At 47.5% G+C, this 25,221-nt stretch overlaps 1 protein-coding gene across 2 annotated transcripts in view; it reads left to right on the top strand.

Moving 5' to 3' along the window:
• The window catches only part of LOC138268455 (cytochrome P450 2C28-like), a 126,899-nt gene that overhangs the window by 27,809 nt on the left and 73,869 nt on the right, over nt 1-25,221 (top strand). For both annotated transcript variants that reach the window (XR_011200004.1, XM_069218108.1), the window contains exon 2: nt 14,745-14,907. Coding sequence is in view for 1 of the 2 variants with exons in the window: in XM_069218108.1 (XP_069074209.1) it covers nt 14,745-14,907 (163 nt within the window). In the remaining variant the exon portion in view is untranslated. The remainder of the gene's footprint in view (nt 1-14,744; nt 14,908-25,221) is intronic.

The raw sequence follows: 25,221 nt of genomic DNA, 5'->3' as shown, positions 1-25,221 counted from the left end.
TATTGGGGCCAAACTTGGGATGCTCATCCCCATCACCTGCATGTAATATTGGAGTATGATGTCTTTTGTAAAGCCTTTTTTAAAGTTTGTTTTGTGAGATTATACACTGTACTTACCCTGTTATCTTTAGGTCGAGCGCACAAGCACTTTTCGATCTGTTGTAAGTATTTGTGGGCTTTAACCACACCCACCTAAGTCCCATCACTTTTATTCGTTCCTGGGCTTGCCTTTCAAAAATCCCTTGATGTCACTGGTAATTTCTTTACATTTGTCCCACCTTGAGGCTGTTGTGTTACACCTTGCAGACTGACACTGTTACATGGATTATTGTACGACTGCAGATAACTACTTTTTATGTCGAGTGTAAGCTTTCAACCTTGTGTATACTTTTAGTATACTTCTTATGGCTTAAAGCAATTTCATTTGTTGGTTGCAGTGTCCTTTAAAAATTATTGCTCACTAGTGGTTAGTTCTGCCTTTTTCTCCCTCCCTTTTCTGTTTCAGAGCAGTGACCAACTACTGTATTATTCTACTTTGGTTTCTTTATCTGTTGCTTTGACTGACTTTTTTTGTTATTTCTTTGTTGCTGACTTTTCACTGTGGGTGTTTTAGGCTGGTAGCTTCCTGCGTTTTATTGCAGCATTCCATTCCTCCCATCTCCTCCCATGTCGCTGACATTTGTTTTGGCTTTATTCCAGTGCTGTACTCGTTTACCTCTGGCTCCTAAAATATGCTTATTTTGCAAAGAAAATACCTGGTCCTTTAGCTCACTGCTCACGAAAGCCACAATATGCCCTTTCTCGTATAATGTAGCTAAACCTAAAAGCAATGGTGTGGAACTTGCTTTACCTTGTAGTCTCTCTCTCTCAGGGCCCCTGGACATCACACACAGGGCACTGCATATATCCTTTATTGGAGCCATAAATCTTTTCAGGCTGCTCCGCTATTGTTAACTTCATTAGAGCTTTGCTGAAAAGCAAGGCAAAAACTCTTGCAAGACTTTTCATTCTGTTAAAATAAAAAGAAAATGCTTTTCCAGACTTATTTTCAATTTATGTTCAGACATTTCTGATGTCAGTATCTGCCACTGACCACCAAAACATGGCAGAAAAAGACAAAATTATGAGACAGGGTTGACCAATTTATGTGGCAAGAAAAGTCCAGTTCTGAATTTACAATGCCAATAGCTCTAACTCAAGAAAATGCAAGACCTATTGTATTATAAATGCTTGTTTCTTTTGTCTCTTCCCTACTCGTTCCATGGGAGCCATGGCTCTCACAGCGCAAACTCCTTTGGCAGTATTGGAACGCTCCTCACATTGTTCACATTGTTACCCAATCTGTGTCATTTCAATTTTGCTTTCGGCACAATCCTTTGCGCTCCATGGCTTTCGAAAACCCTTTGTAATTGGTATATGCTTTACCTTAAAAACACAGGAATCCTCAAAGCGGCTGGCACAACAGGAAAGCCAATACTTTAATATTCACTGCACTCAGGAAAGTCACTCCATAATGCTTTGCAGGGCAGTTGTTTTACAACCTTTGAGGCTCAGCCTGCTGGGGCTACTGCTGCTGCTCTCTGTGGCTTCCTGCTGGCTCGGGTCCTGCCCTCTGCCTGGAAACATTATAATTTCTGGCTTCTGCCTCCTGTTTCCTTCAGCATCGCTCGTTATACTCTGGGATTACAATGTTATAGCTGCTGGATGCCTGAACTTCCTGCTATCATGATCAGTGCGACTCACTTATATTTAAGGGCTTGCTCACATTTCTCACCTTGTGTTACAACTAATACAAACATCAAACATGGGGTATTGGCTATGGTTTTTATCCTAGTAATAGTAAATTTATTTCTGCCTTATTTATTGGAAATCATGTGTTCACTTTCTTACTTTGATTTCTGTGTGTGGGTACATCTGTTTGCGCTCGAGGTTTTGTCTCAGTGCACAAGACGTGGCACTTAGTCCTGGCAATGGCAGTTTCAGAATCCCCCGTGCCCTCCTGCTCCATGCGTCTGTCTGGTTTTCATAATTAATTCCCTTGAGCCCCCTTTCGTTTACCTGTTGTGGCACTTGCTGTCCCAACTAGTGCTGCTCCAGCTGCGAGGGTCACCCAAGGTTGCCTATCACAGATAACTGCTCGTGAATGACAACCGTTGATTGGCCAGGAGGCTGCTGCTGTTCTTTCTGGCCCCCTCTACACGGAGGATGACCTCTGCGACGACCTTTCTACTGATGCGTAAAAGGACTCTCCCAGACACTAAATAAATACGCAGTCGGCTTCTTGTTTTTCAGGGTTTTGGATAGGAAGACCTCGTGTTTTTATTATAAATGAAAATTTCAGTAACACAATGTAAGGAAATGCCTCCTTGGCATGGTTGCCCCCTGACTTTTTGCCTTTGCTGATGCTATGTTTACAATTGAAAGTGTGCTGAGGCCTGCTAACCAGGACCCAGCACCAGTGTTCTTTCCCTAACCTGTACTTTTGTATCCACAATTGGCAGACCCTGGCATCCAGATAAGTCCCTTGTAATTGGTACTTCTAGTACCAAGGGCCCTGATGCCAAGGAAGGTCTCTAAGGGCTGCAGCATGTCTTATGCCACCCTAGAGACCTCTCACTCAGCACAGACACACTGCTTGCCAGCTTGTGTGTGCTAGTGAGAACAAAACGAGTAAGTCGACATGGCACTCCCCTCAGGGTGCCATGCCAGCCTCTCACTGCCTATGCAAGTATAGGTCAGTCACCCCTCTAGCAGGCCTTACAGCCCTAAGGCAGGGTGCACTATACCATAGGTGAGGGTACCAGTGCATGAGCATGGTACCCCTACAGTGTCTAAACAAAACCTTAGACATTGTAAGTGCAGGGTAGCCATAAGAGTATATGGTCTGGGAGTTTGTCAAACACGAACTCCACAGCACCATAATGGCTACACTGAAAACTGGGAAGTTTGGTATCAAACTTCTCAGCACAATAAATGCACACTGATGCCAGTGTACATTTTATTGCAAAATACACCCCAGAGGGCACCTTAGAGGTGCCCCCTGAAACTTAACCGACTGTCTGTGTAGGCTGACTAGTTCCAGCAGCCTGCCACACTAGAGACATGTTGCTGGCCCCATGGGGAGAGTGCCTTTGTCACTCTGAGGCCAGTAACAAAGCCTGCACTGGGTGGAGATGCTAACACCTCCCCCAGGCAGGAGCTGTAACACCTGGCGGTGAGCCTCAAAGGCTCACCCCTTTGTCACAGCACCGCAGGACACTCCAGCTAGTGGAGTTGCCCGCCCCCTCCGGCCCCGGCCCCCACTTTTGGCGGCAAGGCCGGAGAAAATAATGAGAATAACAAGGAGGAGTCACTGGCCAGTCAGGACAGCCCCTAAGGTGTCCTGAGCTGAGGTGACTCTAACTTTTAGAAATCCTCCATCTTGCAGATGGAGGATTCCCCCAATAGGGTTAGGATTGTGACCCCCTCCCCTTGGGAGGAGGCACAAAGAGGGTGTACCCACCCTCAGGGCTAGTAGCCATTGGCTACTAACCCCCCAGACCTAAACACGCCCTTAAATTTAGTATTTAAGGGCTACCCTGAACCCTAGAAAATTAGATTCCTGCAACAACAACAAGAAGGACTGCCTAGCTGAAAACCCCTGCAGAGGAAGACCAGAAGACAACAACTGCCTTGGCTCCAGAAACTCACCGGCCTGTCTCCTGCCTTCCAAAGAACTCTGCTCCAGCGACGCCTTCCAAAGGGACCAGCGACCTCTGAATCCTCTGAGGACTGCCCTGCTTCGACGACGACAAGAAACTCCCGAGGACAGCGGACCTGCTCCAAAAAGACTGCAACTTTATCCAAAGGAGCAGCTTTAAAGAACCCTGCAATCTCCCCGCAAGAAGCGTGAGACTTGCAACACTGCACCCGGCGACTCCGACTCGGCTGGTGGAGAATCAACACCTCAGGGAGGACCCCCGGACTACTCTACGACTGTGAGTACCAAAACCTGTCCCCCCTGAGCCCCCACAGCGCCGCCTGCAGAGGGAATCCCGAGGCTTCCCCTGACCGCGACTCTCTGAAACCTAAGTCCCGACGCCTGGAAAGGACCCTGCACCCGCAGCCCCCAGGACCTGAAGGACCGGACTTTCACTGCAGAAGTGACCCCCAGGAGTCCCTCTCCCTTGCCCAAGTGGAGGTTTCCCCGAGGAAGCCCCCCCTTGCCTGCCTGCAGCGCTGAAGAGATCCCTGGATCTCTCATTGACTTCCATTGCGAACCCGACGCTTGTTCTAACACTGCACCCGGCCGCCCCCCGCGCCGCTGAGGGTGAAATTTCTGTGTGGGCCTGTGTCCCCCCCGGTGCCCTACAAAACCCCCCTGGTCTGCCCTCCGAAGACGCGGGTACTTACCTGCTGGCAGACTGGAACCGGGGCACCCCCTTCTCTCCATTGAAGCCTATGCGTTTTGGGCACCACTGTGAACTCTGCACCTGACCGGCCCTGAGCTGCTGGTGTGGTGACTTTGGGGTTGCTCTGAACCCCCAACGGTGGGCTACCTTGGACCAAGAACTGAACCCTGTAAGTGTCTTACTTACCTGGTAAAACTAACAAAAACTTACCTCCCCCAGGAACTGTGAAAATTGCACTGTGTCCACTTTTGAAATAGCTATTTGTGCATAACTTGAAAAGTATACATGCAATTGAAATGATTCAAAGTTCCTAATGTACTTACCTGCAATACCTTTCAAACAAGATATTACATGTCAAATTTGAACCTGTGGTTCTTAAAATAAACTAAGAAAATATATTTTTTCTATAACAAAACCTATTTGCTGGATTTGTCTCTGAGTGTGTGTACCTCATTTATTGTCTATGTGTATGTACAACAAATGCTTAACACTACTCCTTGGATAAGCCTACTGCTCGACCACACTACCACAAAATAGAGCATTAGTATTATCTATTTTTACCACTATTTTACCTCTAAGGGGAACCCTTGGACTCTGTGCATGCTATTCCTTACTTTGAAATAGCACATACAGAGCCAACTTCCTACACACAATCATTTGTTTAAGGAAGTAAGGCCCTCATTACAACCCTGGCGGTCAGTGATAAAGCTGCGGTAACACCAACAGGCCGGCAGTCAAAAAAATTGAATTATGACCACAGCGGAAACCGGCAACACAGACAGCCACTTTAACACACCGACCGCCATGGCAGTAGCAACAAGCAACGCAGCGGAAACCGACAACAGCCAGGTGGAAGACAATGTACTGCCCACCCTTTTACAACAAGCCAATCCGCCACCTTTTCTGGGGCGGTACCAACGCCATCAAAAGCACAGCGGAAACAGTAAACAGAAGGGACACGACTCACCTCTCGACACTCAAGGAAGAACCACAACACCATGGAGCCTGAACTGCAGATCTTCCCCATGCTGGTTTACCTACACCAGGAAGACGAACGGCGGCGAAGACGACCACAGTGAGTACTGCACCTAGCACACAAGGGAGGTGGGGGGAGAGTGACACGCAACACCCCTAACCCCAACAACTTAATACACAAACAGATGCAACAACAGTACATATCCACCCGTACCCCTCAGGAATAATGCAAGGACAAAAGGAAGTGAGTAAAGTCAGTGTAATAACATACATTTCAATAAATACGTCCTCAAAGCACAAAACAGTATGTAAAATATATACAAATGGAGGGACACTGCCCAGTCCAAATTGTCCATGGCCCACAGGGCCATATCACAAAGGTCAAGGCCCCACTTGACTCCTGCCTCAATACGGAGAGAACACTGCTGGGGCCTCAGGTCCAAAATGCACAGGCACTTCAGGGGAAATGGTGGGGTGGGGGGGGTGGGGGAGGGGGCGCCTCAGCCAGAAGATGGTACAACTCCACTGCTCCTAGAGGGGGCTACATGCCCTCAGTGATATCATGGGGAGTGCAAAGCCACAGTCTCTCTAGTGGGTTGTGTGCCCACTGCTTGGTCCTAGGGAGTGCATAGCCACAGTCTCGCTAGTGGGTGGTTTACCCACTGCTTGGTCCTGGGGAGTGCAAAGCCACAGTCTCTCTAGTGGGTGGTTTGCCCACTGCTTGGTCCTGGGGAGTGCAAAGCCACAGTCTCTCTAGTGGGTAGCTTCTCCACTCCTGGAGGGGGCCTTGTGCCCAGTGTGCTTCATCCTGGCAAGGAGTGGGTGAGTGGATGCCTTCTTCCACTGGTTCTGGAGGGGGCCTTGTGCCCTGTGAAGCAGATCTTGGAGGGTCAAAGGTCACAGTCTCTCACCTGGGTGTCACACTTAGTCTTTGCAGGGTCCAGGACGCACTACAGCCCATGGAGGCACGACTACACAGTGCCCGGTCGGCGGTGACGGCTGCTCAGTGGTGGCAGTGGCAGTGCTGGCGGCAGTGCTGCCTGTGGTGGGTCTCCAGCCCTTCTCCCGCAGCCTCGGATAGTTGCCCATGTGGCTGCTGCTGCTGGCGGTGCAGGTGGCAGTGCTGGCGGCGGTGGGGGGAGGCTCCAGCCCTTCTCCCGCAGCCTCGGACGGCTGCCCACTGGGGCTACTGCTGCCGGTGCAGGTGGCGGTGCTGGCAGCGGTGCAGGTGGCGGTGCTGCCTGTGCTGGGGGGAGGCTCTAGCCCTTCTCCCGCAGCCTCAGACGGCTACCCCCTGGGGCTGCTGCTGCTGGCAGTTTTGCTGGCGGAGGTGCAGGTGGCGGTGCTGCCTGTGGTGGGTAGAGGCTCCAGCCCTTCTCCCGCAGCCTCGGACAGCTGAAGTGCCATGGCTGGTGTATGTTCAGATGCTGCTCCAGCACCAGGCCTGCGGTGTCTGTGCCTTTGTCAATGACCTTGGCAGCTGGTGGTGCCTTTGTGGATTTGACAGCAGGTGCTCCCTTTTTGCCCATGGCAGTTGGTGCACGCACACTGGCTCTGTGGACGGGTGTCTTCACAGAGCCTCTCACAACTCCAGTGGCTGCAGAAACGACAGTGGCCGTGGTCTGGGTGGCTGAGGTGCTAGCCTGGGTCCTGACCACCCTGGCCAGAAGTGAAGGCTGGGGGGGGGGGCTTCAGGGAAGAGGTCAAGGGTGGAGATGAAAAGCTTCTTGGGGACATTGGGCCCGGAAGAGGGTGAAGGTTTGGGAGTGGAGGAAGAGGGAGTGGTGGTAGGAGGTGCCTGCTATGTTTGGGTGCAGGTGCATGGGCTGGATGCTGTTGTGAGGTGGATGGCTGTTGGGTGTCCGAGTGCTTGCGTTTGTGTACTTTAGGAGGAGGGGGCACAGACACAGTGGGAGAGGACACAGGGGACGTGTGCATGGATGTGGGGGTAGTGACTGCCAGCGAGGGGCATGTAGTGATAGGCGTGCTGATGATGGAGGTAGTGGATGAGGATGTTGTGCATGCAGGTGTGAGTGGAGATGCTACTGGGAGGGTGGTGGAGGAGGAGGGGGACACAGTGGGGGCAGTGGATGTTGGTGTGTCTGCATCTGGATGGTGCTTGTGTGGGTGCCTGTGGGATGAAGTGTGGTGCTTGTGTTTGCCTGAGCCACTTCTGTATGTTGATTTGGGTGCATGCTGGTCTGAAGGTGTGCTTGGGATAGGCTGGGGTTGAGGGGAATGGGACTGGCTAGAGAAAGGAGGGTGGAGGCTAGAGACAGGGACATTGGCTGCTATCAGTGAGTTGGCCAGAGTCTGGAATGATCTCTGTTGGGCCGCCACGCCAGAGTGAATGCCCTCCAGGAATGCATTTGTTTGTTGCAAATGCCCTGCCAGACCCTGGATAGCATTCACTATGGTTGACTGCCCAACAGAGATGGATCGCAGGAGGTCAATAGGCTCCTCACTGAGGCAGCAGGGCTGACTGGGGCAGGGCCTGAGGTGCCTGGGGCGAAGGAGATGCCCACCCTCCTGGGTGAGCGGGCACGGGAAACACGCTATGGGGCTGCTGGGAGAGCAGTGGTGGTACGGGGGTGGCGGCAGTACCTGTAGTTGGGGTGGGCACAGAGGTACAGCCACGGAGCTTCCATCAGAGGAGGTGTCACTGTCTGAACTGCCCCCTCCTGTCTACGCCTTGGTGCTCCCCTCGCCCTCCGTCCCACCGGTGCCCTCTCCGTCGGTGGATTCGGCGTCATGGGCCATGTGGGATGCAGCTCCCTCCGTCATCAGTGCCTCTGCTCCTCCGCCAGATGATGCTAATGCACACAAGGACAGGGTGACAAAACAGAAAGGGGGGGGAGAGACAGAGGATACACTTGGTCAGTGCCAGCAACAACACCACCGTTGGCGTGCACAACACACTCACACACAGGAAACAGCCCTATGCACTAGGCCATGCACTACCAGTTACAATGCTAGTCACAAGGCCATGGAGTACAATGCCGAACACCATTAGCAGCACAGCTGATACCCACAGGACCCTGCCCAGTAGTAGTTGTCCACTAGCATATTTGGGGTTGGAGTGCATCAGACCCTGCCCATCATGGAACCTACCCTGCCATGTTCGTCCTGGCCCACAGACCCACATCCCCCACCCTGATAACACCTCAACACGCGCTATTTTCTGATTCTGAAACTGTACTCACCCCCTTGTGGCTGCTGTGATGCCTTCAAGCGCCCATCCAACTCCGGATAGGCCACTGGCATGATGTGGAACATCAGGGGGGCAGGGTACGACGGGCACCCCTTCCTCATTAGGAGGCCATCCCCAGCTGGGTCTCCACCGTCTTGTTTGCCCAGCGGTGCAGGTCCTCCCACCGTTTGTGACAGTGGGTGCTCCGCCTGTCAAAGACCCCCAGGGTCCCCACCTCCTTGGAGATGGCATGCCAATTGCACTTTTTCTGATGGGCGCAGACCTGCAGAAAAAGATACATAAACAACAGGGATTAGTCATACCGTCCGGACTGTCACACTCATGGCCTACCATATCCCTCCCATCCCCTTACGCACATACATTGACCACCATACATGCAGCACGTTGCCCAGGACCCATCAGCCACCCTCCCTTACACGAGGCTTACACATACATCACTCCATGCATTCATGCCCCATGCATCGTGCTCACAGTGTACTCATCTGTTGGTCTGGAGGACCATAAAGTAAACGGTACTGGGGTGGGACCCCATCCACTAGTCACTCCTACTCCTCCGAAGTGAAGGCAGGGGCCCTTTCCCAAGACACTCGAGCCATGGTCGCTTCCAGACACAGGTCGCAGCAGCACTTGCAGTGTAGGTCCTCTCCTGTTGAAGGTCCTCTCCTGTTGAAGGTCAGGTAGCAAGTGAGTGAACAGATAGAAAATGGCGGCCACGTCCGTGGCGGTGCGTACCGTCACCGCCGGCGTACATCAACATTGGCCACTGGAACCCATAGGGCCCAATGATAACCAATGAGGTGTTGCACGGCGGTCCTCGACGGCGCACGTCGTCAGCGGAATTACCTCATTTCCACTTGTCCCTCCACACAGGTCAGGCGCCCGACATTTCGGGGGTGGGTCGGGGCAGGCACAGCAGACATAGGCACATTTACGGAATTACACATTCACATACTGTTTCTGTCAGAACATGCAAGGCATTTTACTCTGAGGATATGTTTGGATAGGACCATCTGTTTAATGTTTTTCACCCTAGAGTTCAACCGCTGCAGATAAATAGGAGATGGAGATATCCCCCCGTGTACAGACCCCTGGTGGACCTGGCAACGATGGAGGACAGGCACATTATCCTCACCTACAGACTTGATAGGGCCACAATCCAAGAGCTGTGTGCCCAATTGGAACCAGACCTGATTTCTGCTATATGTCACCCCACTGGGATCCACCCTCTTGTGGAAGTACTGTCAGTGCTCCATTTCTTGGCAAGTGGCTCAGTCCAAGCGACAGTGGCCATGGCAGCTGGGATGTCCCAGCCTATGTTCTCAAGCGTGCTGAGCAGAGTGTTGTCTGCCCTGATGAAACACATGCCCAGCTACATTGTTTTCCCCAAGGTGGAGGATTTGGCCACAGTGAAGGCTGACTTCTATGCACTGGGACATATCCACAACATCATTGGTGCTATTGATGGTACACATATTGCCTTTGCCCCCCCCCTCACCCTGGGGAAATAAACAGGTGTATAGAAATCGAAAGAGCTATCACTCTATGAATGTGCAGATAGTGTGCCTGGCGGACCAGTTCATCTCCCATGTGAATGCAAAGTATCCTGGGTCTGTGCATGATGTCTTTATCCTGAGGAATAGCAGCATCCCATATGTATTGGTTCAACTCCAGAGGCACAGGATGTGGCTAATAGGTGAGCCCATGGTCCTCACCCAGTGTATGTTGGTATATGGGTATTGGGTTGTCCCTAAGGGTGAGTGTCTGGCTAACCGGTATCCCTCGATATTTACAGGTGACTCTGGTTACCCCAACCTCTCATGGTTACTGACCCCAGTGAGGAATCCCAGGACAAGGGCAGAGAACGTTACAATGAGGCACATGGGCGAGCAAGGAGGATCATTGCGCGCACCTTTGGCCTCCTGAAGGCCAGGTTCAGGTGCCTCCATCTAACTGGTGGATCCTTGTGATACTCACCCAAGAAGGTCTGCCAGATTATTGATGCATGTTGCACAACCTGGTTTTGAGACGCCAGGTGCCTTTTCTGCAGGAGGAGGAGGCTGGATATGGTCGTGTGGCACCGGTGGAGCCTGTGGACAGTGACAAAGAGGAGTCAGAGGATGTGGACAACAGAACAACTATAATACAACAGTACTTCCAGTGACACACAGGTAAGACACTGTAACCTCACCTTCCATTGTTGCTTTGTGAAGTGATTTTTCTCTGGCTGGCTGCTGTTCACACTTCAAGGGCCACTTATTGTACCCTTTAACATGTCTATTTGCAGATATTTGTGCCCTCCTGTGGCTCCTGGTGTATTGACTGCAGCACATTATAGGTCATAAGTACGTATACATCACTGTACAGTCTATTTGCAATGTTTAATGAGTGTTAAAAAACTACATCCTTAAATCATATGACATACTCCATACTTGTTTTTTCCAAGGGTGTTTATTTCAGTGTTGAGAAGTAAATGGGGATGTGCAATGGGCTTCGGTGATGGAGGAGGAAAGTCTAGGATAGGGTCCAGTCTATTTGTTTCACAGGTGCATTGTCCAAGGGGGCATAGGAAGGGGAGCAATGGAAGTTCAAGGTGGACAGGGTGACAGAGTGGGACACAAGGGTGACATTCAGGAGAGTCTTATTTCCTGGCAGGGGTTTTAGCAATGTTCTCTGGCTTCTGCCTGTATCGCAGGGCCCGTTTGCGGGGTGGTTCTCCTTCTGCAGGGGGTGGGGTGCTGGTGGCATGTTGTTCCTGTGGCGGGGCCTCCTGTCCACTAGCGTCAGCAGAGGTGGAAGGCTGTTCATCGGTGTGGCTAGTGTCAGGGGCCCGTTGGTGTGCCACTGCCTCCTTCATTGTGTTGGCCATGTCAGCCAGCACCCCTGCAATGGTGACCAGGGTGGTATGGACCTCCCTCAGGTCCTCCCTGATCCCCAGGTACTGTCCCCCCTGCTGCCGCTGGGTCTCCTGCAACTTGGCCAGTATCTGGCCCATAGTCTCCTGGGAATGGTGGTATGCTCCCAGGATGTTGGTCGGTTCCCTGGGCCTGTCCTCCCCCTGTCGCACTGCAGTCCTCCCAGCTTCCCTGTTGTCCTGTGCCTCTGTCCCCTGAACCGTGTGCCTACTACCACTGACCCCAGGTCCCTGATGGTCCTGTGTTTGTGGGGTTGCCTGGGGTCCCTGTAGTGGTGGACACACTGCTGATTGACTTGTCCTGGGGACAGTGGTCTGGGCCCGCTGGGTGGGTGCTGTGCTAGTGATTCCTGAGGGGGGAGGCTCTGTGGTGGTATGGGACTGTGCTTTGGTAACCGAATTTCCAGAGGTCCCTGATGGTCCAGGTTGGTCATCCTGATCCAGGCGTGCAGAGCTGCTGTGTGAGTGGTGATCTGGTGGGCTAGGTGATTGTCTCAAGTGTGCATGCTTTGGTGATGGGTGTCCATGCAGGTCTAAGATGGGTGTCCATGCACTGGTGTTGCATGCAGGGCTTGGTTGTGTGAGGGGTGGGTTGTGATGGTGGAGTGTGTGGGAGGTGGTGCAATGATGGGAGTGAGGGTGAGGGGGAAGGGGAAGGTGAAGGTGGGGGTATGTGATGGCATGCAGGTACAGGGGGTGAAAGTAGTAAAGATTTGACTTACCGGAGTCCAGTCCTCCTGCTACTCCTGCTAGGCCCTCAGGATGCATGATCGCCAAGACTTGTTCCTCCCATGTAATTAGTTGTGGGGGAGGAGGTGGGGGGTTCACCGCCAGTCCTCTGTACAGCTATATCTGGTGTCTTGCATCCACAGAACGCACCTTCCCCCATAGTTCGTTCCACCTCTTCCTGATATCATCCCTTTTTCTGGGGTGCGGTCCCACGGTGTTGACCCTGTCCACGACTCTCTGCCATAGCTCCATCTTCCTAGCGATGGATGTCTGCTGCACCTGTGATGCGAATAGCTGTGGCTCTACCTGGATGATTTCCTCCACCATGACCCTTAGCTCCTCCTCAGAGAACCTGGGGTGTCATTGTGGTGCCATGGGTGTGGTGTGTGTGAGGGTGTGTGGGGTGATGTGTTGGGGTGTGTGCTGTGAGGTGCGTGGATCGTGTATGGGTGATGGTGTTCTGTGACTCTGGTTCTGTGGGTGCTCCTGGCGTGTGTCTCTCTTTCTTTGTTGTAAATTGTTTGTAGTGGTAAGGGTTGTGGTTAATGTGGGTGGGTGTTTTATAGCGGTGTGTGAATGGGTGTCAGGTGTGTGTAGTTTGAATTGACCTATGTAGTGTTTTTTTGTTAGAGTGTGTGTATTTTGAGCGCGGCGGTATGTCCCGCCAATGGTTTACTGCGGTTGAATGTCCGCCATGGTGATTCGTGGGTTATAATGCTGTGGGGGCGTATTTCTGTTGGCATAACAGTGTGGGTTTTGGTACCGCCATTTTATCACTGACCTTTGGGCTGGCGGACTTGTGTGTGTGTGTGTGTGTGTATAGTGGCGGATTTCTATGTGTGGGTCATAATACGGGTGGCCGTATACCGCTGCGGTCGCGGTATGTTGGTGGCAGTCAGCATGGCGGTAAGCAGCACTTACCGCCAATGTCATAATGAGGGACCAAATCTGCTATTTAATGTTTCGTGGTTTGGGCTGAAATTCCGCCAGACACACCACAAGCTAGCCGGGTCTTTCTTCTCAAAGCTTTTACTGTGTTAAGTTGTCTGTGGCTTAAAGGTGCACTGAGAAACCTCTCAATTAAAATACATTCACCGACTAACTCAGAATAAGTAAAACTATTATGTGAATGGAGTTTGACAGAATAAATTGATCAGCCATGTGTAACATTTAAAAGCGGGTGAAATAGCTCATCGGATTGCTATACCCACTTAAAAGGTGTTTAAGCTTTTGGGTTTTATTAATCCATTATAATACTTAAATAAAAATAAAAATGTGCAGGTGCCTAATTAGGGAGCCTCTGCTGCTGCAGACCATGGTTGCTGTACCAAGGCTTGCCAAGTCTTGATTCTACCTCATGACCACTTTTTCCAGCCAGACAACACTTCCTTTATCTTTATCTCACTCCTGCAGATTGTTTTCACCCCCCAATTCTCCCTTTGGCCAGTTTTTCCTATTTTAGTCTACCTTCTTTTTACTACCTTTTCGGCGTTTCATTTTGTTGCTTTCAGCCACAGGCAGATGATGAAAAATATATTGTGGTTCCAGAAATGGGTGGTGGTGCCTTCCACCTGCACAAAGTAAGCTTCAGATATCGGTCATGGATTTGAGTTACATCAGGGCTGATTTTGCCCTTTTATTCGTCTGAGGTCCACTGAAGGTGTAGTGTTGAGTTTGGGAATAGTAATAACTTTGATTACGGCATTAGAATACTCCAGCGAGAAGTTCCGCTTGAAACAGATTTTGGGGTGTACTTTTTTTTTTTTTGTATCTCATTTGATTGGAGGAGGTTATCCTCAGACTAAAAAAATACTGGTGTAGGGGCAAGATGCATATGTAACTACAGTGTCAGTAGACATCGCAACACAGTATTCCAGTCAGCAGCACAGCAGACCAGATGCTCGTTTTCATACCAACTTGCACCATACCCTCTCTGCACAGACACTGTTTAAAACAGCACAACCTACAGTAACATTATGTGTTTATTTTAGTGTGTTGCTGACAAGATTTTTACTTTGCCAGAGTAACTGTTGAGGGTGTATAAAAGTTGTAATTGCTTTCGGGATTGTTGCAGTTATATGCAGGCCCCTGAAATTATGTGGCAGGAAAGGACTAAATTATGAGGCAGGGTTGACCAACGTATGTGGCAAGAAAAGTCCAATTATGTATTTACAACGCCAATAGATTTACTCAGGCAAATGTAAGACCTATTTCATTGCTAATGCTTGTGATTGGCTGCTCTTGTCGGGTCCTTGGGGACAGGTTGGGTGTCTTTACCTTTTTTTGTGCAATGATGCCTATTGTGACTGTGCACTTTAGAAGAAATAAGTAAACAGAAACAACTTGACAGCCATTGTAAACATATGGGTTCATACTGATATAGCAGCAAATAGAACTATGACATTTCTGGAGTTCTGGGAGATGATGTTTACTTAGTAAATGGATCTTGACGTGTGTAGAAAATCTTTCTGTAGAAATTGTTGAGATGCTTTCAACTCAACTAAATTTGGGTTATGTGTGTTTTTCAGATTCATCGAAAATATGGTGACATGTGCACCATCTTTTTGGGTCGCACCCCTGTTGTGATACTCAACGGTTACCAGGTGGTCAAGGAGGCCTTTGTGCAATCTGCTGCAGAGTTTGCAGGCCGACCAGTTATGCCCATCTTGGAGTGGTTTCTTCATGGTCGAGGTGCGTTCTAAACCTCTATTATCTCCTATATTAAAGAGGAATGATAAACTAACACCTTCCTGCTGGATTCTCCACAGCTCTGTATTAATTATTCTAAAAATCCATTTACTCCGGTGTCACTAGTTTTGCATCCATTACTACTTGTGTGATACTGGGGAACACTTGCCTCACCCTGTTCATTTGCATTGACCAGACTCTATAATTTTTTGGTTTTAATCTGTTTATTGTTGTTTTTCAGTGGAAACATTTCCCATTACATAATTTTCTCTTGTCAGTACTTACAATGACAATGTGAGCGGGGTATACATTTCTCACTCATCAGTAACTAAAGTCAGTCTGGCATAGATGGTCATTTGTACATCAACCCTGTCAAGTGCCAATAACATGCTTAGTCTTCATACCCGCTTGCTGACACTTCCCAATTTGCTGTATAATTCCTCGGAATTGGTGCGCAGATATCTTACTTTTCATCAATTAGCATCACTATAGGAATAACTACATGATTTCCAGCATCAGCAACAATTCACAATACATTTTCATATCTAACCAAAACATTTCTAGCAACACATTCCAACTGCAAAAATGTAAAGGTAAAACAAGAACCTCCAGGTCTACGTTGGTTTCTTTATGTTACCATTCCTTACAGCACACTGTGGATGGATCGGTGTCCTCTAAATAGTGCATTTCAACTATGCCCAGGGTACTTGCTGTAGTCACTAATACCTGCCACTGAGCCCCCTGCGTATACGACTAAGGGTGCCCGCTCTGCTCCTTTCGTTTTGCTTGTGTGGGTTGGAATCACCATCATCCATGCTTCTCTACGTGTCTGTGAGGTCTGTACTTAGTCCCGCTACTAATGCATTCCACCCACTGACCATAGGATGCCTACATATACCCATTGCGTCTTCATGGCTCAGTGCTGCTCTCTCAGCCTGTGCCCAGTTCATCAATGAGTGGAGCCAAGCCCTTAAGTGCTGTGGACCTAGTGACTTTTTCTGGTGTGTGATTAGACGCTTAGCTATCAGGAGCCCCTAATCAATAAATCAAGAAGTGGGCTTATGTTTCTTGCTCCTCTGGTATAGATCTAGTATCCATACCTCCCACGTACCAGGGATGCTTCTGTCTGTGCAATGCATTAGGTGCCTCAATACCCTGTCCCAGTATGACTGCAGGGGTGTGCAGTCGTACATGTGAACTATGTTCGCATTTTTCAGTTCACAGCACGGGCATGCAGCATTCGTGGTGCCAAAGCATTTGTTAATGTTAAGAGGAGTGATGTATGGCCTGTGCACAATATCAAATTGTGTTAACTTAAACCATGCATTTCATGGGATGGTTGTGGGGGTCTGCAAAATATTAGACCACTCTTTTTACTTGTTCAGGGGCGGACAAAGTTCTGCTCCCATTTTGCACTCGGGGACTCAAGCAATGATGCTGTGTGCGCACACAGTGAGGCGGCGAGCCACCGCGCCAAGTGTCGATCTGTTCCCATGACATGAAGATAATGTATGGTTTGGTGTATTGGCGGCTCGCCAGCGACCCCACAATGGAGCCATGTAGCTAAAATTGCCTGGGTGGGAGACCCGTTGCCTCTGCCAGCGCCTCATAAGTCAGAAGCGCCCGTCTTCATATAGGTCTCCCACCATCGCCACTCGCGCTGCTCTCCACAAAACCAGTTCTGCCGCCGTAGTAAATTGGAGTCCTTGCAGCGTGCCCTGTAATGCCAAAGCTGGCACATATGGCACTGTTGCGTTAGTAATGTGCAAGCTGCTCCGAAAACATTTGTGTGCCACCAGTAGCAGCGGCTGACTACAGGGGTGAAATAGACGGAGCACACATTGACCACACACTATCATTCAGAAATTGCCCCAATGTGCCTTGTCGATTTTAATCTTACCAAGGCCTAAATAATAGAATTAGGAGCCACGGTAGGCGAGTGTTGCACAGTGTATATTTATTTCGTAGATTTCATACTGTCTATGTTGCTGTCTCACCAGAAAACATTTTAGGATTATATGCATTATGTCTTTAAAAAGTGATGAAAAATATTGTGCATCTTCTGAACGCTTAGGGCCACTTGAAATGACAGAAAAGGGTGACATGCAGATGGTCTTTTTTGAATATGTAAATAAAAGCTTCTATGACAAAGAAGGTATTGCTATTTCAATCATGTTTCAGTTATTTATATATATCTCCTCTTCCCACTCCCCTCTCCCACCTCCCGTGGCCCAGCTCCGCCTTGCACTGCTGATGGCTCAGCCAGCAGCTGTAAAATAAAACCATAATTAAATATTGTTTTATTTTACAGCTCCTGGCTCTTAGCCAGGGGGCTGACGCTCTTTCTCCATTGTAAAGCAGCCACCACCGGTTAGAAATAACCTTTACAGTGTAGAAATCTGTAGTTTTGGCAGAATATTTGGTGGCAAGCGCAACACATCTGTAATAACTCAGAAAACATCACAGCGGTGGTATAGCACTTTTGCAGTGAGACAATTATTGCCACACATGAAAGTCCCACTCACTGAGCCAAAAACCACCTAAAGCAACGTTCACATGACTTGTTAGATGTAGGGACCAAGTTAATTGCGAAATGTGCTGAAGAAAAAAAGAGTAGTATTAACACCAGTCAGTCAAAAATGATTTTTATTTAGACCCTGGTCTTTAAACAACAGCAAAAATGATATACACTGTGATTTGTTTTACAGTGGTTAAACAAACTACCATATGCACAGTATTCCATTAAAATATCAAGCTTTTTTTGTAGGCGTATTTCAGTCATATCCACAACGACTAGATCATCAGCATATAATAAGCAATTATAATGTGTGCTATTCATTTTGGGGCTTAACCCTCTTGCTGCAGCGAGTACTGATGGAAAATCTGCTATAAACATGGAGAAAAGCGGAGGAATCAGGACACAGCCCTGGTGCAGCCCGTTTTCGATTGGTATTTTCTGGGACAGGCTTCCTTCGGTATCCATTCTTACCTGAGCCTGGTTCTGATAATGAAGTTCTTTTAAAATTGCCAACAAGCTCCTAAGGATGCCTGACTCGTTAATGTTTCCCATAGGCTGTGCCAATCCACTGAATCAAATGCTGCACGGAAATCAACGAAGCAGCAGAAAGGGGATTCCCTTTGTTCCACCAACTTCAGTGCAAGAGCCCACAGGTCAAAACAGTGATCTGTCGTTCAGTGGCCCTCCTGGAACCCCCCTTTTCTAATGGGGCTATATTAGACTGGTTGACCCATTCCTTGAGCCTCCCCAAGAACACTTTTGAAAACCGTTTTACACCCACATCAAGGAAGTTAATTAATCTATCATGTTTTGGGTTCTTAAAATCCTATTTTTTTAATATATCAGCCTTATTATAGCACCCTTCCAGCTGATTGGATTTTGGCCAGTTGCTAATATTTTCTGGAAAAGTAAGTAACAGATTTGGCCCACCAATCTATCCTGGTTTTAATTATCAAGGCTGGCAGGTTATCTGGTTAGTTCTAATGTCCCTGTGGTGTCTTTAATAATCTCGAAGGAGAAATATGTCCTAATTTCCCCTGCTACAGTAGACCATTCTTCCCTATCTCTTGCCTTTTCCTCACATCCTACACCATACATATCTTTTAGGTGCTTTACCCATGCTGCTGCTTCTACCAAACACCTTAATGACACACATCCCTTTCCTGTGCCTTTCTGCACCATCTGCCAGAACTTTCTCGTATTTTTCGTTTCGATTGCTTCCTGCATGCTTGCCCAGCAACTCTCCTTTAAAGCCCCTTTCCTATCGGCTATTAGTTTTTTTTTTTTTAGCTCTGCTTGGCGCTGAGAAGCTGGCAGCTTTTTGTCTTCAAGCTCTTCTCCCATTTCCTTTCTGGTTTATAGGTTTCTACATTCCCTTTTATCAACCCATAGGTTCCCTTTCCGTATACCTACACCGGCCCTTTCTTGCTTGTCCCTTACAGCGTCTATTTTCACCTTTAGACAATCTACTGCTTGGGCAATTATGTCACTATACCATGCTATATAGTTTTCAGGTATATGCTCCCACTGCATCGCTTCAGAGTTCTGTTGTAGGTTGGCCAGCCCCTACAGATGCTCTTCTGAGATCCTGGTGGTTAACCGTTTTGGGTGTTCTGCCTGTAAGGGGACTACCTTTTCCTTAGAGTTTGTTCCATCTGATATTATTTCCAGATGCAGCAGATGGTCACTTCCATCCAGTTTCATTACCTTAAAGCTTACAATTTTATTGAAAAACAATGCGTGTAAAAAAGATGTAATCAATCTGACACAATTGCTTACCATTTCTAAAGGTTTGTCTCGCGGGACTGTCTGTTAGTGGGGCCATTTACACTGAACATTCCTATTTGAACCAGGTATTTTACCAGTGCAACCTTGTGCACTGTAGTTTTACATGCTGTGAAACTTGCATAGCTAATATTAAATGCTTGTATGGTATCTTTAATCAAGCAGTCTCTATTTCTTGGATCCAATTTATGATTGAAATCTCCTAGCAATATTATCATATCCTTACAATAATTTCTACAGATCCATTCAAGATAATCTTTGAAGATTTTTATTTCTCACCCAAAATCTTCAGAGCTCCCTGCATGAATATAAACATTAATTGTGATCAGGCCATCATAACCTTTTCCCTCATTATGCCCTTCCACTCACATACCACTTACTTTTTTCCTTTAGTCATAATATTTTTAGGTAGTCTTTGTTGAGATTAAAGTTAACAGCCCCCCCCCCCAAAAAAGGTCATCCAAAGCCCCCCCCTTTTTCTGCTGTTGTGTAGCCATTTTAGCCATAGCTCCATTCACGTTATTTTAACACACTAGGCCAAGCCGCTGTGCACCTTAACCTAGATATATTTTATTCGGCTTCATTTTATTATTGTTACAATAGCCACTTTTAAGGTCTTGTTTTATTTTCTGTTTATCTAACTGTTTTTGCCTAGGCCAGCACTCTGTTTTCAAACAACACGTTCTTGATCACTCTGTGCTTCTTCCAAGGCTACAGCACAGTACATTGCCGGTGAACGTGGTAGAAGTATAGTCTCCAACATTCGTAGAAAACACATCCTTATGTAGGGACATTTTCCCAGAACATCAGCTGTGTTGTTATAAAAACACTTCCTTGTCCCTTACACGTTAGAGGGAGGACCACAACTGTATGCCGATTGCCGAATGCTTAGTTACAGATGCTAACGCAGACCGCAGGCCTTTGCTCAGGTATGGGGGATGATGTCTTCCCAGGGGAACCTGAAGGGAAGAATTAGAGCTTAACATGCTGTGCTCTATCATAGCCTAGGTAGGAGTTAGTCTATTGACGATAGTGACAATATGATAGCGTTATTTTTATGCTGCACTCTTCTCGTCACAATTTTAATACTGTCATGTTGTGCCGTCCTGGTTATTGCAGCTCACGCTTTGCTATCTAAGATGTTTATTAAACTCATTATTGAAACATATACTGCCTCTGATTGTCATTTATATATGAGACCAAATGTAACTGAGGGAAACGGATGAGACCAGAGTGACCACGGCTTCCCTGAGAAACCAATTATGTCATGCACTCGGCTGCCCAGTCATTCCTATCCTTGGGTAGAGATGAGGCACTGCTAGTTAGCTGCAGCAACACCCGGATAGGAGCGACAGGTGTCGCATGCAGTGGGTTAGAATTAGTCTCCCACACCACGGGCGATTCTGCCACTCAAAATCCAGTAGTCTCATTAGAATAATGAGAACCTACGCGACATGGCGCCGCCAACGCTTGGTCAGGCTCTAATTTTCGGATCCTCCGGAGTATCTCTGTCTCATTATATACAATGATGCCTCAATACTGTATACGGAGAGGTCCGTGGTATTGAGGATTTCCATTACAACCACGTAGGCTATCCTACTTGGGGCTGGAGGTTGCTCAAGCTTGAACTTTAAAAGGAAAAACCCTATTTGGTGTGCCTTCTCTGAACATATCTTCTATCTAGTATGGTGAATCCACAGCAGATAGCAATAGCAGTTAATATGAGACAACCTCGGACTGCACACTTACTAGCAAATGGCCTAACGGCCCAGGGAGGTCCAGTCACATTTGTGGTAGACGCCCATCCAGCTTATAGAACAGAACTCTTCTATTCTTGGGTCACATTTCCAGCAGTTGATGGGAACACAAACACATTTCATCATTATACACTTGCAAACATACCTGGACAATACAGGTCATATGCATATTTAGAAATACCATTATCTTATCAAGAACATAATAACTGGCTTGATGGCGCCCTACCCCACACAATATTACCAGTAAGGTTAGGTCCTCTAAGTAATGATGGTCCTACCTGGCCTTTATTAACCACCTATACACCACATCCTGCAGTAGCGAATTTAGCAGTAGCTGAGGTTCGTCACTTATATACTGAATCAACAGCAACATATAGATGATTAGTACAGTTTGTGATGCAAACATTAAATACGAACCCAGCACGTGCTGCACCAGCGCAACCACATGCAGAAACGGCAGGTATAAACCCTGCGACTGTACATTCGATTGTGGGTAAAGTACCCTCCAAACGAGAGGAATCTCCGTTTTGGTTAGCACAAAAAATAAATGCGCTGGAAGCAGGATTTCCACATATGGTACCTCAGGATAAACATAGAATTCTAATGATGTGCTTGCCATTTGGGATGGTCCCTACAATAGATAACTGTAATACTTGGGGCACAGGATTTGCTGTGCTTTATACAACCGCACACGGTACGCCGACACTTGCCAATTTGCCGGAAGTGTTGAAACAAATTCAAGATGAATACGGGGCTGCCCCAGCCCTGGACTTGGGGATGCAACTAATGGGCAATTTCCCCACAGTAACCTCAATATTTTAAGTAATCTTAAAGGGGAAGCAGTCGCACTAGCAGTGCGCTTGAGGCTCTGTGACGTTCCTCAACAGGATCAGGAACGCAAGCTGCCTAAGATTATCGCAGAGACCTATTCTTGCATTGGTCGAGATAGTTTATGGGCCAGACCAACTAAACCACAATTTTCAGGGCAAATCTAACAAAGATTTTTCCAAGCAAGCTCCTGAGGGTAATAAGAAACACTGGGATAAAAAACAACAAACTCCTAAAAAAGAGAGGGGAGAATCTCCACCTATGGAGACCCCACAGAATTGATATAATCTCAGAATTAGAGATAATATAAAAACGCCTGATAGATATCAATATACTGATACACGCCAATCTCGTTCCTCTCAGGACTCATCGGAAAAACAAAATCAGAGCGGATATCAGAGTACGTGAAACCGAGACAGGAATCACAATGCTCATCTGAGGTTTCTGTTGAAAAGGAAGAGAAACCTGCCCAACAAAAACCCCAATTCAGCAGTTGCAGCCCGACATGCCACTCAGGAACAGGGTCCTCTTGAAGAACAGGAAGTGGGCTCTAGCACTGCTGGACAGCGAGGCAGAGGTCACAGTAGTTTGCCGGAGCCTTCTAGAGCATCTGGAGGTGAAAGCAACTGATGACTTTATACAAGTAGAAACTGTGGACATGCGTGTCTCCACACCTGATAGGGTGTATAAAGTAACGCTACAGTTAGAAGGAGACATTAAGCGCATAATAGACGCAATCTTTTGGGATTGCGTACTAAACATATATGATGTTTTGTTGGCCGATCAAGATTGGCCACCTGAATCTGTCTGTACCTGCCCATATGGAGAAGACGTAATTAAACGTTCTTTCTCGCCCGTTGTTCCAGAGGAACTCGCTGAATCCTATGCCAGTGATTGGGCTTTGGCACAGGCACCTGCGTTATACCGCAATCACGTAGGATGGGATAAAGAATCCCCCTACCATGTAATTCCTATTAAAAATGAACCTCAACCCCAACCTCAGTACCTAATAAAACATGAAGCAAAAGCACCTGTGAGAGAAATACTCACACAATTAGGGTACCAGGACATAATTGAACCCTGTGTCTCCATTATTCCCAGTAGCTAAACCAGACCATTCATACAGAATAGTCTTAGGCTACAGGCACTTAAACAGTCACACACGCACATATGCTATACAAAATTCACATAGCACAGCACTAATGAACACTATAGTGTGTAAAAAATACAAAGCAACACTGGACATTTCCAATGGTTTCTTCTGCCAGAATACTGCGCCTGAGAGTAGAAACTTAACAAGTTTCAGTGCACTAGGCTCCCAGAAAAAAGTCTGTTGTTTACCTCAGCGGTATAAGAACAGCCCAGGACTGTTCACAGCTCGTGTGACAGCAATTGTGCACGAGGTTGACCCTGAAGCATTGTCCTATGTAGATGATATTTATCTGATGGATGATGAATTGCTACATCGTTTAAGACGAGTAGCCCGCATTGTTGTCAGATTTGCTGAATTTGGCTATGAATTCAACTTGAAAAAACAAAAATTGACTACCTCAGCATCCTGTTTCTAGGATATGATCTGTCAAGCGAAGAAAAGAGCCTAGCGCCACAATTCTTAGAAAAATGCGCACAACTACAACCACCAAATACGATAAAAAAACTACAATCTCCATTGGGTTTTCTCAATTTTGGCAGAACTTACATTCCAGATTATGCTACACGCATAAAACCTTTATATGATTTGATACGTCCTGATTTCTCAAGTAAATTTTGGACAATTGAACATACACAAATTCTTAAGAGAACTGCAGACTGACATTTACATAAAAAGGGACAATAAAACACATTTGGTCATCAGAGTAATCGCTGGTGCCATCGGTTTCACCTATGTGGCATTTAATGAAGATGAGACAGTCCCGATGGCATACAAATCACACTTGTACTCAGCAGCAGAACAACGCTTTGCTCCCACTGAGAAAATACTCACTGATGTACAGATGGCGGTCATTAAAGAAAGACCTCTAGCCCAGGGTAAATGCATAATTGTTGTTTCCCCAATCCCAGCCCTAGAGCCTGTTACAAAAGCCAGCGTTCCAAACGCAAAAGCATAACATCCTCGCTGGATACAATGGGCCACGTCTTTGACAGCCACTCATGTAGACTACATTTTTGACCCAAAACTACAAACTCAAGAATTTTTGCAGTATGAACTAGAATACCCAGCTCCAGCAAATACACTGCCTAACGAACAATATCATAGAATCATGTACACTGATGGCTCTGCACAACCTGCAATTGGCACAAAATACCAATATTCTGCTGCTTGCGCTGTCGTAAGCGGGTATATGGAGGACAATAAATTCTGTCCCCTACATACATTTACGCAAACCCTAGGGGATTGCACAGCACAATTGGCAGAGCTAAAAGCGCTATTGATGGTGCTGGAACATACGGATCCTGCACAGCCAACGCTAATTGTTTGTGATTCATATTATTGTGTCCAGTCCTTCAGTGAATACCTGGATTACTGGCGCCAGAATGGGTTCAGAGATTCTAAAGTTAACACCATTAAACACAGACTCCTGTGGGGGAAGGTATCAGATATAAAAGAGACGCTACCAAATGTCCATGTTGTGCACACACTTGGACACTAGCGCGCTGGAATACACGTTGCTGGAAATACATTGGCTGATGAAGCTGCAAAGTCAGCAGTGGCTGTGGCTGCTGCAGTAACTTGCTTGAGTTCAAAACCGGACTTGGACATATGGGCTGCCGTGACAGCTATGGCTGATGGTATGCCCTATCCAAAAGGATTTCCTGACAAATATTCCTACCGAATGGGAGGTATGCTGAACGCTTAGGTTAAGGTACCAGGCGTAGGGGTACAAGATATTCCCAATAGAGATATAAGATAACAATTGATTAAAGCAGCGCATGAGGGGGTGGCATCTGCCCATGCTGGTGTGGAGGCTACAATTTCAATCTTACAAGCCAGTTATAGGTGGCCAGGCCTCTACAAAGAGACCAAGCAGTATGTCCTTTGCTGTGACATCTGCCAACAAATCAAAGTTTCCAATGCCAAACGCCCGCCGCAGACACCCCTCTTGATTTCAAACAAACCATTACAATGTGTGTACTTGGACCATTGCGGTCCCCTAACACCGGATAGTGCATACAAGTATATATTAGTTGCTGTTGATTCTTGCTCCAGATTTTTATGGGTTTGGCCACAACGCTCGGACTGTTATTACAGATTTGCGAGTCTTTATCAGTACATATGCGGTTGCGGCTTTCCATTCGGACCATGGCCCTGCTTTCACCTCAAGGGTATTCAGGGACGACATGGCTTCGTTGGGGGTCCAACTCCAGTACGTGTCTCCATTTCATCCTGAGGGAAATAATGTTGTGGAGCAATTAAACCGTGATTTAAAA

Source organism: Pleurodeles waltl, chromosome 12, assembly GCF_031143425.1.
Source record: "Pleurodeles waltl isolate 20211129_DDA chromosome 12, aPleWal1.hap1.20221129, whole genome shotgun sequence".
Classification (NCBI taxonomy): domain Eukaryota; kingdom Metazoa; phylum Chordata; class Amphibia; order Caudata; family Salamandridae; genus Pleurodeles; species Pleurodeles waltl.
Note: the sequence above shows the minus strand (reverse complement) of the source record. Positions and strands in the feature narration are given on the sequence as shown.